Below are 15,426 nucleotides of genomic sequence, written 5' to 3'. Positions count from 1 at the left end.
ACAATTTTAGTTTAAACTCCTGTCTTAAGAATTCTGGGTAGATATATGCAAAACACTATGTTAATATACATAGTACAAATCTGGGAGATATTGGATGTGGAATCATACCCAACTATAAAATTTGTCTCTTCATTTTTCAGTTTGGAATTTTTACAGTATGGGGGGTATTAAATTAGTGCCTTTTTCTCTAGCATCCATAAGGGATATTGGGGACACAGTACGATGGGGTATAGACGCGGTCCAAAGGAGCCAGTGCACTTTCATTTCTTCCACTGGGTGTGCTGGCTCCTCCCCTCTATGCCCCCTCCCACAGGCAGTTTAGAAAATAGTGACCTCAGGAGAGGATGCACACTCCAGAGATTTCTTCAGTTTCTTTTAAAACTTTATTATTTTCGGTATGCTGTTTGGGCAACAGCATACCTGCGCCGTGGGAGTTAGGGGGGGCAGTCACCGGCCTTGTGAGGTGCAGGGCCACTTCCCTGCTGAGTGGGCTGTATGTTCAGAGGGGCACTGCGCCTTAGCTGTCGCAGTCGCAGCATGCCGCACACCCCTAACGCTGCCTGAAGGTGATAGTCGGTGTTGAGTACAAACCGGGGATCCCGCTAGGGGGGTCCCCTGGTTCATGGTGCGGCAAAAGCGTGGGTGAGGCGTACAGATCCCTACTGGGGAGGACCCGTTGTAGCCCCTGTGTGACACTGGCTGACAGTTGCTGTACTTAACATTTATGTGACGCTACAGCGCATTTAGGAGACATAACCAGTATAAATACGTACAGTAGCTCTGGCGCCATTACGGGGGGCGGAGCTATATCAGAGAGGGCTCAGCTGCATTTTGTTGCCTTCCTCTGCATAAGCAGCAGCAGCCTCACACAGCTCCGCCGGTCTGTCACACGCTGGATCACTGGTACAGGGTGTTTGAGTAGGTGGAGAGCCGCTATTTGTGCACCATATTCCTCTAGGGGAATCCTAGTTAGAAACAGTTTAACTGATATATCTATATAAAAAAACGCTGATAGCCTCACTGGGGCACTTCAGTGTTGGTGTGCTGGTGTCCTCTCTAACTCCTTGTCTCCTCTCACATGCAATAGGGCAGGCTTGTTTGTAACTCAGTCTGTGTTGTATGTGGTGTTGTGTGTTACTCCATAATGGTGAAACAAAAATGATGCAGTGTTTCTAATGCCAGATTCTCCCCTCCCTCATCTGGCTCCTTATCATGTGAGCAGTGCAGTCAGCCATCACAAAATGCTGACAGTGTGGGGGAGAGTGACAAGCCCTCCTGGCTGGGGGCTATCAAAAATTTGATGTCATCTCAATTAACTGCTAATGCCAATAAAACAAGAACTGCAACAAGCAGTAGCAAGTCTGGCTGCCAGGGCTGATGCCCCCCATATCTCCCTGTCTACTACAGGGGCACATAAACATGCTTTACCTGCACACCTATCAGATACTGATGATGATATACAGGATGATGTGGACCCCATAAGTGGGGACTCCACCCCTGCCTAGGGTATTGAACCCCTCATTTTGGCTATAAGGGATGTGCTAAAGCTCCCCCTGGAGGACGCTATAAATCAGCAGTCATTTTTCCTCCCACAAGACAAACTGACAGTCCCTTTTCCTGATTCCAAGGAATTGGATGATTTGTTTAAATTAGCCTTGAAAACTCCTGATAAAAAATATCAGGTGTCAAAACGATTTTTGCATACCTTTCCCTTAGCCCCTGGAGGCGGAAAATTCTGGGAAGAATCTCCAGCTGTAGATGTCTGTCTCGCGCCTTTCCTAAAAGGCGGTACTCCCTTCCCCAGGATCCTTTATGGTAAAGGACCCGGGGGATAGAAAAATTGAGGCCACACTGAAATCTATCTACACTGCTGCATGTGTATCTCAAAGACCAGTCATTGCAGGCTGCTGGATGACACCTGTAATTCATTCCTGGGCTACTCAAATTCAGGAGGGTCTCTGGGGATATGACCCTGGTTACTACAGTTACTTTCCTGAAACACCTGAAACACATTCAGGACACGGCTTTAGTCCTCTGTGACTCCCTTAAAGAGATTGGCAATATTAATGCTAGGACCACTGCTATGGCTGTATCTGCATGCAGAGCTATATGGGTGCGTCAGTGGATTGCAGATGCTGACTCCAAACGAAATGTGGAGTCTCTTCCCTTTACAGGTGAATGGCTCTTCAGAGGTGAATTGGACGCACGGATTTCCAAGTTACTGCTGGAAAATCCACGTTTCTTCCCTTTGGGGTTCCGCCTGCTAGACATACCTACCCGGGACCGTCTACCCAGTCCTTTCGGTCCACCAGATTTCGATCTAGGGCCAGGTGTGCCTCCCAACGCAGCTAGAGGCAACAGAGGTAAGCCTAAGAAACCAGCCGTTGCCGACTCTCAGGAACAGAGTACCAGTTCAGCTTCCGCAAAAGCTTCAGCATGACTGTGCCCACCCACCCCGAGAGGATCTCGTGGTGGTAGCTCGGTTACGTCCCTTCAGCCATAACTTGGAAGGTTCCTGCCAGGATGGTAAGGGACCTCATCTCTCAGGGTTACAAGCTGGAGTTCGATGGTGCTCCTCCCCAATGGTTTTTCAAATCAAGCTTATGAGCTTTGGAAAATATGCGTGTAATGCTGCTACTGGCCATCCAAAAGTTGATCCAGTCCCAAGTCATTGTTTTGGTGCCCCTGCATCAACAAGGACAAGGTTACTACTCTAGCCTATTTGTAGTACCAAAACCAGACAGGTCTGTGAGACCCATTTTGAATCTGAAGTCCTTGAATCCTCACCTGAAGGTTTTCAAATTCAAGATGGAAACTTTGAGAGCAGTGATCGCAGGCCTGGAACACCAGGAGTTCCTAGTGTCTCTAGATATCAAGGATACCTACCTCCATATCCCAATTTGGCCTCCTCATCAGGCCTATCTGAGGTTCGCCTTGCTGAACAATCACTACTAGTTTCAGACATTACCCTTCGGGCTGTCTACAGCTCCGAGGGTGTTCACGAAGGTAATGGCAGAAATAGTTTTAACTTGGAGTCCAGGGGATCAATATAGTCCCTTACCTGGATGATCTGATAAAAAGCGAGTTCCCGGGAGCTTCTACTGCTCCATATAGATTGCACTATCCAACTTCTGTAGATTGAGGAACCACCCGTGGTGAGAAAGAAGTCCCACCTGGAACAGTCTCAGCGGCTCCGGTTTCTGGGTATGCTACTAAATACTGTAGCACAGAGAATGTTCCTCAAGGTGGAAAAAGCAAGAACACTCCAGGAAATGGTTCACGTGGTCCTCAGACCTGCTCGAGTGTCCATTCATCTTTGCATAAAATTATTGGTAAAGATGGTGGCATCGTACAAGGTGATACAGTATGGACTGTTCCATGCCAGAACGTTCCAATTGGACATCCTGAACAAGTGGTCCGGTTCTCATCTCCAGATGCGTCGGATGATTCAGCTGTCACGACAGGCCAGGATTTCTCTCCTGTGGTGGCTACAGTCTTCCAAACTCCTGGAAGGTCGACGCTTCGGGATTCAGGATTGGGTCCTCCTCACGATGGATGCGAGTCTAAGAGAATGGGGAGCTGTCACCCAGGGGGCGCAGTTCCAGGGCAGGTGGTCTGCCCAAGAGGCCCTACTTCCGATCAACATCCTGGAACTTCGGGCTATCTACAATGTTCTGATTTAGGCCGCCCCTCTGCTCAGGAATCTGGCAATCCAGGTTCAGTCGGATAACGCCACGGCTGTGGCGTACATCAATCGACAAAGAGGGACAAAAAGCAGGGCCTGCATGCGAGAAGTGTCAAGGATACTTCTCTGGGCAGAAAGAAATGCAAGAGCGCTGTCTGCAATCTTCATTCCGGGAGTGGACAACTGGGAAGTGGACTTCGTGAGTCGCCACGATCTCCACCCGGGGGAGTGGGGACTACACCCTCAGGTGTTTCAACAGATCATCGACAGATGGGGATGCCCACAGATCGAGATGATGGTGTCTCGCCTCAACAAGAAGCTTCGCTGCTATTGCTCACGAACCAGAGACCCTCAGGTGAGCGCAGTGGATGCGCTGACATCGCCTTGGCCTTACCAGCTGGTCAACCCATTTCCTCTGATTCCGTTGATCCCAAAGGTGCTCAAGAGTATCAGACATCAAGGAGTGCAAGCAATCTTGATTGGCCCCGAAGAGCGTGGTACGCGGCTCTTCTATGGACATGTCCATAGAAGACCCTTGGCCTTTGCTATTAAGAAGGGATCTTCAGCAAGGCCCGTTCGTCTACCCGGACTTACGGTGGCTTCGTTTGACGGCATGGAAGTTGAGCGGAACATCCTAGCTCACAAAGGGCTTTCCAAGAAGGTCATCACCACTATGGTGCAAGACAGAAAACATGTGGCGTCAAAACACTATCATTATATCTGGCGGAGATATGTCTCCTGGTGCGAGGAACGCACATATCAATCTGCAGACTTTCACTTGGGAAGATTCCTTTGTTTACTGCAGGCTGGAGTGGATAAAGGCTTACGTCTGGGATCTATTAAGGTCCAGATTTCAGCTCTTTCCGTCTTCCAGAAGAAGTTTGCTCTTTTGCCAAAAGTTCAGACCTTCTTGCAAGGGGTGCTTCACTACAACCTCCGTTTGTGCCGCCTATGGCACCTTGGGATTTGGATGTGGTGTTACGTTTTCTGCAGTCCTCCTGGTTTGAACATCTGATGGCGGTGGAAGACAAGTACCTCACTTGGAAGACAGTGATGTTACTGGCCCTTACTTCTGCTAGACATGTCTCTGAATTGGGGGGCCTTATCGTGTAAAAGTCCATACTTGGTCTTTTATGAGGACAGAGCGGAGCTCAGGACTAGACAGCAGTTCCTGCCAAAGGTGGTCTCCGTGTTTCACTTGACTCAACCTATTGTGATTCCGTCCAGTTCTGGCACTTCTGCCCCTCATTAGGCATTGGATGCAGTGCGAGCCTTGAAAATCTATGTCAAGAGAACGGCTCGGATCAGAAAGATGGATTTCTTGGTCGTGCTCTATAATGCGCAGAAGAAGGGTTGCCCTGCTTCAAAGCAGTCCATTTCTCGTTTGATTAGGCTTACTATCCAACAGGCCTATGTGTTGGCAGCCTTACCTGTTCCTAAGTCTCTGAAGGCCCACTCTACAAGATCGGTGGGGTCTCCTGGGCGGCTGCCCGTAGAGTCTCGGCCTTGCAACTATGCCGAGCTGCTACCTGGTCGGGAAAGAACACCTATGTGAAGTTCTACAAATTTGATACCCTGGCCAAAGAGGATACCCAGTTTGGGCAGGCAGTGCTGCAGATGTCACCGCACGTTCTGGAAGCTTTGGGACATCCCCATCGTACTAATGTGTCCCCAATATCCCTAATGGATGCCAGAGAAAATTAGATTTTAATACCTACAGGTAAATCCTTTTCTCGTAGTCCATAAGGGATATTGGGCACCCGCCTCTGTGTGGTAACTTTCTGCAGGTTCTCTGTTCTGTTACCTGTTTAGCTGTTGCTGTTATGTAGCGGTTATGTTATGGTGTGCTGGTGTGTAAATCTCACAACACTTACTGTTATGTTCCTTCTCTCAAGTATGTAATTTCTCCTTCGGGCACTGTTTTACCTATAACTGCCTGTGGGAGGGGGCATAGAGGGGAGGAGCCAGCCAGTGGAAGAAATTTAAAGTGCACTGGCTCTTTTGGACCACGTCTATACCCCATCGTACTAATGTGTCCCTAATATCCCTTGTGGACTACGAGAAAAGGATTTACCGGTAGGTATTAAAATCCTATTTTTCTCTGACGTCCTATTGGATGCTGGGGACTCCGTAAGGACCATGGGGAATAGACGGGCTCCGCAGGAGACTGGGCACTCTATAAGAAAGATTTAGTACTATCTGGTGTGCACTGGCTCCTCCCTCTATGCCCCTCCTCCAGACCTCCGTTAGATTTCTGTGCCCGGCCGAGCTGGATGCACACTAGGGGCTCTCCTGAGCTCCTAGAAAGAAAGTATATGTTAGGTTTTTTATTTTACAGTGAGACCTGCTGGCAACAGGCTCACTGCAACGAGGGACTAAGGGGAGAAGAAGCGAACCTACCTGCTTGCAGCTAGCTTGGGCTTCTTAGGCTACTGGACACCATTAGCTCCAGAGGGATCGACCGCAGGACCCGTCCTTGGTGTTCGTTCCCGGAGCCGCGCCGCCGTCCCCCTTACAGAGCCAGAAGCAAGAAGATGGTCCGGAAAATCGGCGGCAGAAGACTTCAGTCTTCACCAAGGTAGCGCACAGCACTGCAGCTGTGCGCCATTGCTCCTCATACACACTTCACACTCCGGTCACTGAGGATGCAGGGCGCTGGGGGGGGGGGGCGCCCTGAGCAGCAATAAAAACACCTTGGCTGGCAAAATAACCACAATATATAGCCCCAGAGGCTATATATGTGGTAATTACCCCTGCCAGAATACAGAAAAAAGCGGGAGAAAAGTCCGCCGAAAAAGGGGCGGAGCCATCTCCCTCAGCACACTGGCGCCTTTTCTCCCTCACAGTTCCGCTGGAAGGAAGCTCCCTGACTCTCCCATGCAGTCTACACTACAGAAAAGGTAAAAAAGAGAGGGGGAGCACTAAATTTAGGCGCAGTATAACTTATAGCAGCTATAAGGGGACATAATTCAGTTAGTCCCTGCATTATATAGCGCTCTGGTGTGTGCTGGCATACTCTCTCTCTGTCTCCCCAAAGGGCTTTTGTGGGGTCCTGTCTCCTTTAAGAGCATTCCCTGTGTGTGTGCGGTGTGTCGGTACGGCTGTGTCGACATGTTTGATGAGGAGGCTTATGTGAAGGCGGAGCAGATGCCTATAAATGTGATGTCACCGCCTGCGGGGCAGACACCTGAGTGGATGGATTTATGGAAGGAATTACGTGCACGTGTCGACTCCTTACATAAAAAATTTGACGACATGCCAAATGCAGGACAGCCGGCTTCTCAGCTCGTGCCTGCCCAGACACTTCAAAGGCCATCAGGGGCTCTGAAACGCCCACTACCTCAGATGGCAGACACAGATGTCGACACGGATACTGATACCAGTGTCGACGACGATGAGTCAAATTTAATGTCCACTAGGGCCATTCGTTGCATGATTGAGGCATTGAAAGAGGTATTACACATTTCTGATATAAACCCAGGTACCTCAAAAAAGGGTATTATGTTTGGGGAGAAAAAACTACCAATAGTTTTTCCCCCATCTGAAGAATTAAATGAAGTGTGTGAAGAAGCGTGGGCTTTCCCCGATAAAAAAAAATTGGTGATTTCAAAAAAATTACTAATGGCGTTCCCTTTCTCGCCAGAGGATAGGTCACGTTGGGAAACTCCCCCTAGAGTGGATAAAGCGCTCACACGTTTGTCTAAAAAGGTGGCACTACCGTCTCCGGATACGGCCGCCCTAAAGGAACCTGCTGATAGAAAGCAGGAGGCTATCCTAAAGTCTATATATACACACACTGGTGTTATACTGAGACCAGCTATTGCTTCAGCGTGGATGTGCAGTGCTGCTGCTGCTTGGTCAGATTCCCTGTCGGAAAATATTGACACCCTAGACAGGGACACTATATTGCTAACCGTAGAGCATATAAAAGACTCAGTCTTGTACATGAGAGATGCACAGAGGGAGATCTGCCGGCTGGCATCTAGAATAAGTGCATTGTCCATTTCTGCTAGGAGAGGCTTATGGACTCTGCAGTGGACAGGGGATGCAGATTCTAAAAGGCACATGGAAGTTTTGCCTTATAAGGGTGAGGAGTTATTTGGGGATGGTCTCTCAGACCTTGTTTCCACAGCAACAGCTGGGAAGTCAGCATTTTTGCCCCATGTCCCCTCACAGCCTAAGAAAGCGCCGTATTATCAGGTACAGTCCTTTCGACCCCAGAAAAACAGGCTGAGAAAAGGCGGGTCCTTTCTGTCTAGAGGCAGAGGAAGGGGAAAAAAGCTGCAACACACAGCAGGTTCCCAGGAACAAAAGTCCTCCCCCGCTTCTTCCAAGTCCGCCGCATGACGGTGGGGCTCCACAGGCGGAGCCAGGTACGGTGGGGGGCCGCCTCAAAAATTTCAGCGATCAGTGGGTTCGCTCACGGGTGGATCCCTGGATCCTTCAAGTAGTATCTCAGGGGTACAAGCTGGAATTCGAGGCGCCTTCCCCCCCGCCGTTTCCTCAAATTGGCCTTACCGACAACTCCCTCGGGCAGGGAGGCTGTACTAGAGGCAATTCACAAGCTGTATTCCCAGCAGGTGATAGTCAAGGTACCCCTACTTCAACAAGGACGGGGTTACTATTCCACACCGTTTGTGGTACCGAAACCGGACGGTTCGGTGAGACCCATTTTAAATTTGAAATCCTTGAACACATACATAAAAAGATTCAAGTTCAAGATTGAATCGCTCAGGGCGGTTATTGCAAGCCTGGATGAGGGGGATTACATGGTATCCCTGGACATCAAGGATGCTTACCTGCATGTCCCAATTTACTTTCCTCACCAGGAGTACCTCAGATTTGTGGTACAGGATTGCCATTACCAATTCCAGACACTACCGTTTGGACTGTCCACGGCACCGAGGGTGTTTACCAAGGTAATGGCAGAAATGATGATACTCCTTCGAAAAAAGGGAGTTTTAATTATCCCGTACTTGGACGATCTCCTAATAAAGGCGAGGTCCAGGGAGCAGTTACTGGTCGGAGTAGCACTGTATCGGGAAGTGCTACAACAGCATGGCTGGATTCTAAACATTCCAAAGTCACAACTGGTTCCTTCCACACGCTTACTGTTCCTGGGGATGATTCTGGACACGGAACAGAAAAAAGTGTTTCTCCCGCAGGAGAAAGCCAAGGAGCTGTCCTCTCTAGTCAGAGACCTCCTAAAACCAAAACGGGTATCGGTGCATCACTGCACACGAGTCCTGGGAAAAATGGTGGCTTCATACGAAGCAATTCCATTCGGCAGGTTCCATGCAAGGACCTTCCAGTGGGACCTCTTGGACAAGTGGTCGGGATCGCATCTTCAGATGCATCAACTGATAACCCTGTCTCCAAGGACCAGGGTGTCTCTACTGTGGTGGCTGCAGAGTGCTCATCTTCTAGAGGGCCGCAGATTCGGCATACAGGACTGGGTCCTGGTGACCACGGATGCCAGCCTTCGAGGCTGGGGTGCAGTCGCACAGGGAAGAAATTTCCAGGGACTTTGGTCAAGTCAGGAGTCGTCCCTACACATAAATATTCTGGAACTGAGGGCCATTTACAATGCCCTAAGTCAGGCAAGGCCCCTGCTTCAAACCAGCCGGTTCTGATCCAATCAGACAACATCACGGCAGTCGCCCATGTAAACCGACAGGGCGGCACAAGAAGCAGGATGGCGATGGCAGAAGCCACAAGGATTCTCCGATGGGCGGAAAATCACGTACTAGCACTGTCAGCAGTGTTCATTCCGGGAGTGGACAACTGGGAAGCAGACTTCCTCAGCAGACACGACCTACACCCGGGAGAGTGGGGACTTCATCCAGAAGTCTTCCTACTGTTGATAAACCGTTGGGAAAGGCCACAGGTGGACATGATGGCGTCCCGCCTCAACAAAAAGCTAAAGAGATATTGCGCCAGGTCAAGGGACCCTCAGGCGATAGCTGTGGACGCTCTAGTGACACCGTGGGTGTACCAGTCGGTTTATGTGTTCCCTCCTCTGCCTCTCATACTAAAGGTACTGAGAATAATAAGAAGGCGAGGAGTAAGAACGATACTCGTGGTTCTGGATTGGCCAAGAAGAGCTTGGTACCCAGAACTTCAAGAAATGTTATCAGAGGACCCATGGCCTCTACCGCTCAGACAGGATCTGCTACAGCAGGGGCCCTGTCTGTTCCAAGACTTACCGCTGCTGCGTTTGACGGCATTGCGGTTGAATTCCGGATCCTAAAGGAAAAGGGCATTCCGGAGGAAGTCATTCCTACGCTGATAAAAGCCAGGAAAGAAGTAACCGCAAACCATTATCACCGCATTTGGCGAAAATATGTTGCGTGGTGTGAGGCCAGGAAGGCCCCTACAGAGGAATTTCAGCTGGGTCGTTTTCTGCACTTCCTACAGTCGGGAGTGACTATGGGCCTAAAATTGGGTTCCATTAAGGTCCAGATTTCGGCTCTGTCGATTTTCTTCCAGAAAGAACTGGCTTCACTGCCTGAAGTTCAGACTTTTGTAAAGGGAGTGCTTCATATTCAGCCCTCTTTTGTGCCTCCTGTGGCACCTTGGGATCTCAATGTGGTGTTGAGTTTCCTAAAATCACATTGGTTTGAACCACTTAAAACTGTGGATCTGAAATATCTCACGTGGAAAGTGGTCATGTTATTGGCCTTGGCTTCGGCCAGGCGTGTGTCAGAATTGGCGGCTTTGTCATGTAAAAGCCCTTATCTGATTTTCCATATGGATAGGGCAGAATTGAGGACTCGTCCCCAGTTTCTCCCTAAGGTGGTATCAGCTTTTCACTTGAACCAACCTATTGTGGTGCCTGCGGCTACTAGGGACTTGGAGGATTCCAAGTTACTGGACGTAGTCAGGGCCTTGAAAATTTATGTTTCCAGGACGGCTGGAGTCAGGAAAACTGACTCGCTTTTTATCCTGTATGCACCCAACAAAATAGGTGCTCCTGCTTCTAAGCAGACTATTGCTCGCTGGATTTGTAGCACAATTCAGCTGGCGCATTCTACGGCTGGATTGCCGCATCCTAAATCAGTGAAAGCCCATTCCACGAGGAAGGTGGGCTCATCTTGGGCGGCTGCCCGAGGGGTCTCGGCTTTACAACTTTGCCGAGCTGCAACTTGGTCAGGGGCAAACACGTTTGCTAAATTCTACAAATTTGATACCCTGGCTGAGGAGGACCTTGAGTTCTCTCATTCGGTGCTGCAGAGTCATCCGCACTCTCCCGCCCGTTTGGGAGCTTTGGTATAATCCCCATGGTCCTTACGGAGTCCCCAGCATCCACTAGGACGTCAGAGAAAATAAGATTTTACTCACCGGTAAATCTATTTCTCGTAGTCCGTAGTGGATGCTGGGCGCCCATCCCAAGTGCGGATTGTCTGCAATACTTGTATATAGTTATTTCCTAACTAAAGGGTTATTGTTGAGCCATCTGTTGAGAGGCTCAGTTATATTTCATACTGTTAACTGGGTATAATATCACGAGTTATACGGTGTGATTGGTGTGGCTGGTATGAGTCTTACCCGGGATTCAAAATCCTTCCTTATTGTGTCAGCTCTTCCGGGCACAGTATCCTAACTGAGGTCTGGAGGAGGGGCATAGAGGGTGGAGCCAGTGCACACCAGATAGTACTAAATCTTTCTTATAGAGTGCCCAGTCTCCTGCGGAGCCCGTCTATTCCCCATGGTCCTTACGGAGTCCCCAGCATCCAGTACGGACTACGAGAAATAGATTTACCGGTGAGTAAAATCTTATTTTATCAACCAGTTGAAAAAACGTCGCTTTCCGCTCGTTTTTAGGTCGAACGGTCGAAAAATCCGGCACTAGCGAAAACTGTGTATCGGCGAATTTGCTACACATGCTTTGGCGAATTCTCGTGTTTTTGCCCGTTTTTGGCGCAATTTTCGCCCATACCAATTCAACAACAAAAAAAGTGAAAAGTGAAATGGCATGTGCGAAAATAGACTAAAAAACGGACAAAAATGCCCGCAATTTAATACCCTTTGTCGAATTGATGCAGTTTTTTAGACCAGTCGAAAAAACGGCACTTAATTGAATACTCCCCTAAGACTGTTGTATTGGCCTTATTTTCTGTGTAAGAGAGTTGACCGGTATTCTTGGTTACAGGCAAAGCAAAAGTGGTTAAAAAAAGAAGAGCCCTGGCCAAAGCTGCAAGAAAGCAAATCGCACCAGAAGGCACGTTTGTAGCAGAAGTAAAACCCCTGAGCTCTGCTGTTACTTGCACTGAGAAGGAGAGGATGCCAGTTTCTGTAAGGAATCTTTCATCTATTCATTCACCTGTTTTGTTCAACTTTACAAATGTAATAGAAAAATGTATACATCTCACCTAGAGACACAATTTTTTTTCCAGAGAAATATGTTTTTTTTTTACAAAAGCCTAGTGCATTTTGCACAAACATCAAGAAAAAAAACACCATAGTATTTCTACAATCTTTCCACAGTGGAAAGAGCGCAGGACAGTGTACCTTAAGTGTGTACACACCTAAAGATTTATCTGTCCAATCTGTGGTGGGAACAAAAATCTGGTAACATATGGGAACAAATGACAATTCACCATTTGCTCCCAAATGCTAGAAAACAGACAATGGTCATTCAGACAAATTGGTTAAATCTGTTTGAACAATTTTATCCGAAAAATCGTTTTTGTCTATTTTCCAGCATTTGGGAGCAAATGGTCAATTGTCATTTGCTCCAATACATTCACTGATTTTTGTTCCCACCAGACAGGTCGGGCAGATATATCTTTAGGTGTATACCCAGCTTAGCTGAATATACACTTTAAGATTATCTGTCCAAATTTTCTGGTGGGAACTAAAAACAGGTAATGCATGAGAGCAAATGACAATTGACCATGTGCTCCCAAATGCTGGAAAACACAAAAATGTAATTCAGACAAATCGGATAAATTGGTCAAAATGGATTTAACCAAACAACCATTTTGTCCATTTTCTGGCTTATGGGAGCAAATGATTGATTGTTTATTTCGTTCCAACCAGAAAGATCATCTTAAGGGGTCTACACACTGGCCGATATCTTGAAAGATATGAACGATATCATGTGGATGTATCAACGATGAACAATGCGCGTGCCCGTAATCGTTCATCGTTGAACGATCATCGTTGATACATGCCAGTTAATTTGGATGACCTAGATGTACTGTATGTACTCCTATATCGTCCAAATTGACCATCGATATCGTCCAGTGTGCAGTTAAAATTGGTCCTCAATAATATCGTTTGTCGATAATATCATTGGTCAAAAACATCGCCCCGTGTGTATCATTGGTCAAAAACATCGCCCCTTTTAGTGTGTTTCAACTAGTGACCTGGCTCTGGGAGGCTTCCTTGCTTTAGATTCTCCATCTTGCAACTGCTCCTGAGGCGAGTGAGTTGTGACGTGAGAATGCAGCCACCTGGAACTTGAGGATAGGTTCTCTGTTTTATCAGTGGAATGTACCACTGCTTCATTAGGTTTATGCACTGAACAGTACAGCAGTATAAATCACAAATTTTGTATGTTATGGACTGAGCTGATTTTTATGACAGTGTAGGCTGTCTGTTCACTAGAAACCGGTGACCTCACTGTTAAACAATGTCATGCTCCCAGTTTCCTAGGACATTGGTAGCTGCATTTTCAAAATGGCTACTTTGGCTGAGTGTGGGTTAATAGGTATAGGTTATTGTAATGAAAATGTAATTTTCTGTTTCAGAGTTGATGAAATCTATAGTAACTAATCAAAATTTGCCCTTTTTCAGGTACACTGTACAGTATATAAGGGAAGCAAAGGACTTAATACAGATGTGTCCGCACACCTTTGCTGTTTCCTATTCCCTTCCCAGTGTACCGTAGCGTGGCTACTCGCAATGGAATGCATATGCATTGCGGCCGCAGGGAGCTGGGTAGCAGTAAAGCCCCCTCCCCCGCTGCCCAACATTACAGGGGAGCCGGCGACACTTATTAGGAACAGTTAGCAGGGAGCTGTGCTCCACAACCCATTCTTATTAGCTGTAAGTAACCATTATTAGTAGCAAAAGAATAGTGTGCAGCCGGCACGCTGTGCACGCATCGCGGCAGTACTCCTCCATGAAGCCATTTCTACCAAAGATGTGTGAGGACACATCTGTATTTGCTATGAGACCATTGAGCACAAATGATTGCAAATCATATTGTGTACAAGTGTGATTTCTTGTCTGACACCATGAAATTGTAAAAGGGCTAATTCGGAAGCTACTGTACCTGTTTATAATATTCTTTATGTACTGTCCCTTCTACAGCTTCCAGCGGTTGACTCTTCCACAGTACAACACCCAGTGAAACGCAGAAGAATTGGTACAGCATCAATAGAAGAGCCTTCAACACCTACTGTGGATGACTTTGATGACCTGATCTGGGGAACTTCAGATGGTAAAATGGAGGCCGAAATCTATCTGGACCCAAACAAAGATGAAGATGATCTTCTCATGGAGCTGTCTGAGATGATTGACAGCTAAACATTCAAGGGAAAAATTGGTGTCCTAAATGAATACCATAGGGACAGTTTAAATACATCCGTGACTGGGGCTCAAGCCAGGTCTTGCACAAGAACATAATTTCATCAGCCTCCTGCACTTTTACAAGACTTGACCTTGGCTTAAAAAAAAAAAAAAAAAAAGAAATCTGTAGTTTTAGGCATCCTGTGTTGAATTACCGTCATTCTACTTTGTCTGGATGTGGACTATTTTTACCGATCTCCTTAATGACTGCTCCTTATTAATGACAGACAGAATTGAAAATAATGTATTTTGGCTTAAGTTTATAAATATAAACGCTTATGTTTCTCTTACTGAAATTTTTACCGGGTCATTCAACTAATGTTTTATTTATACGTTTTTATAGATGGTCGATTTCAAAACAGACTGTTCTTGAAATGCAGGTGTTTTTGTTCTTACTTTTTTTTTGGGGGGGGGGGGGGGGGGGGGGGTGAGGAGCTGGTCTCCACTAAATTATTGGAGTCCATCAGGGAGAAAGCTTGAGGACGCAGGACATTCTGAATACCTTTCCCACTATAAATATGTATTCTGTAATTACACATGTAACTTTTTATGACATTGCATGCATCATCTGTTGTTGTTGAGGCAAAACCCTATTTTATTCTGACTCCGCACAATCTCCGCTTCATGTTCATCCCATTTAATCTCCCTATAATCGTTTGTTTATTCTTTAAAAAAAAAAAAAAAAAATCTCTTTAGAAAATTATTTTCCGTTAACGGCTAACAAGATGTATATATTTGTTTAGATTTTGCGATTCTAAAAAGCAACACAAATTTTTATTTTACCTAGTTGCTTAATAAAATGTTATACTCTCCAAAAATAAAACCATTTCAATAGAGATTACTTTTTGCTATGTACAAGTAGGAGAATCACAATTTTCAATCAAGTATCAAAAATATTATAGTAGACCTTCTACTAAGGGATGGGTAACTGGACAGATTGCTGGGTTTTGTCCTGACTGGTCTATTATGATAAATTTAGCCGTTCTGGCTTACTGTTCACTCTTGTACTAGAGTTCACCTGGTATGACACTGATTATATTTTTTTACTGCCAGCTAGCAAAGCTTAATATTGGCTCAGTATTTGTTTTGTTTTCCCACCATGCAGTTTATCAATTTGTTGGACAAAACAGTCATTTTTATGTTCTATATGGAAACCCTTGAGT

The 15,426-nt window shown here is 46.7% G+C and overlaps 1 protein-coding gene across 6 annotated transcripts in view; it reads left to right on the top strand.

The window, feature by feature from the left end:
* The window catches only part of ZC3H11A (zinc finger CCCH-type containing 11A), a 179,772-nt gene extending 165,213 nt beyond the window's left edge, over positions 1–14,559 (top strand). For all 6 annotated transcript variants that reach the window (XM_063955262.1, XM_063955264.1, XM_063955263.1 and 3 more), the window contains 2 exons: positions 11,838–11,980; positions 14,006–14,559. In XM_063955262.1, coding sequence (XP_063811332.1) covers positions 11,838–11,980; positions 14,006–14,221 — 359 coding nt within the window. In that variant the 3' untranslated portion in view covers positions 14,222–14,559. The remainder of the gene's footprint in view (positions 1–11,837; positions 11,981–14,005) is intronic.
* The last annotated feature ends 867 nt before the right edge of the window (positions 14,560–15,426 follow it).

This window comes from Pseudophryne corroboree, chromosome 2, assembly GCF_028390025.1.
Source record: "Pseudophryne corroboree isolate aPseCor3 chromosome 2, aPseCor3.hap2, whole genome shotgun sequence".
Taxonomy (NCBI): Eukaryota; Metazoa; Chordata; class Amphibia; order Anura; family Myobatrachidae; genus Pseudophryne; species Pseudophryne corroboree.
Note: the sequence above shows the minus strand (reverse complement) of the source record. Positions and strands in the feature narration are given on the sequence as shown.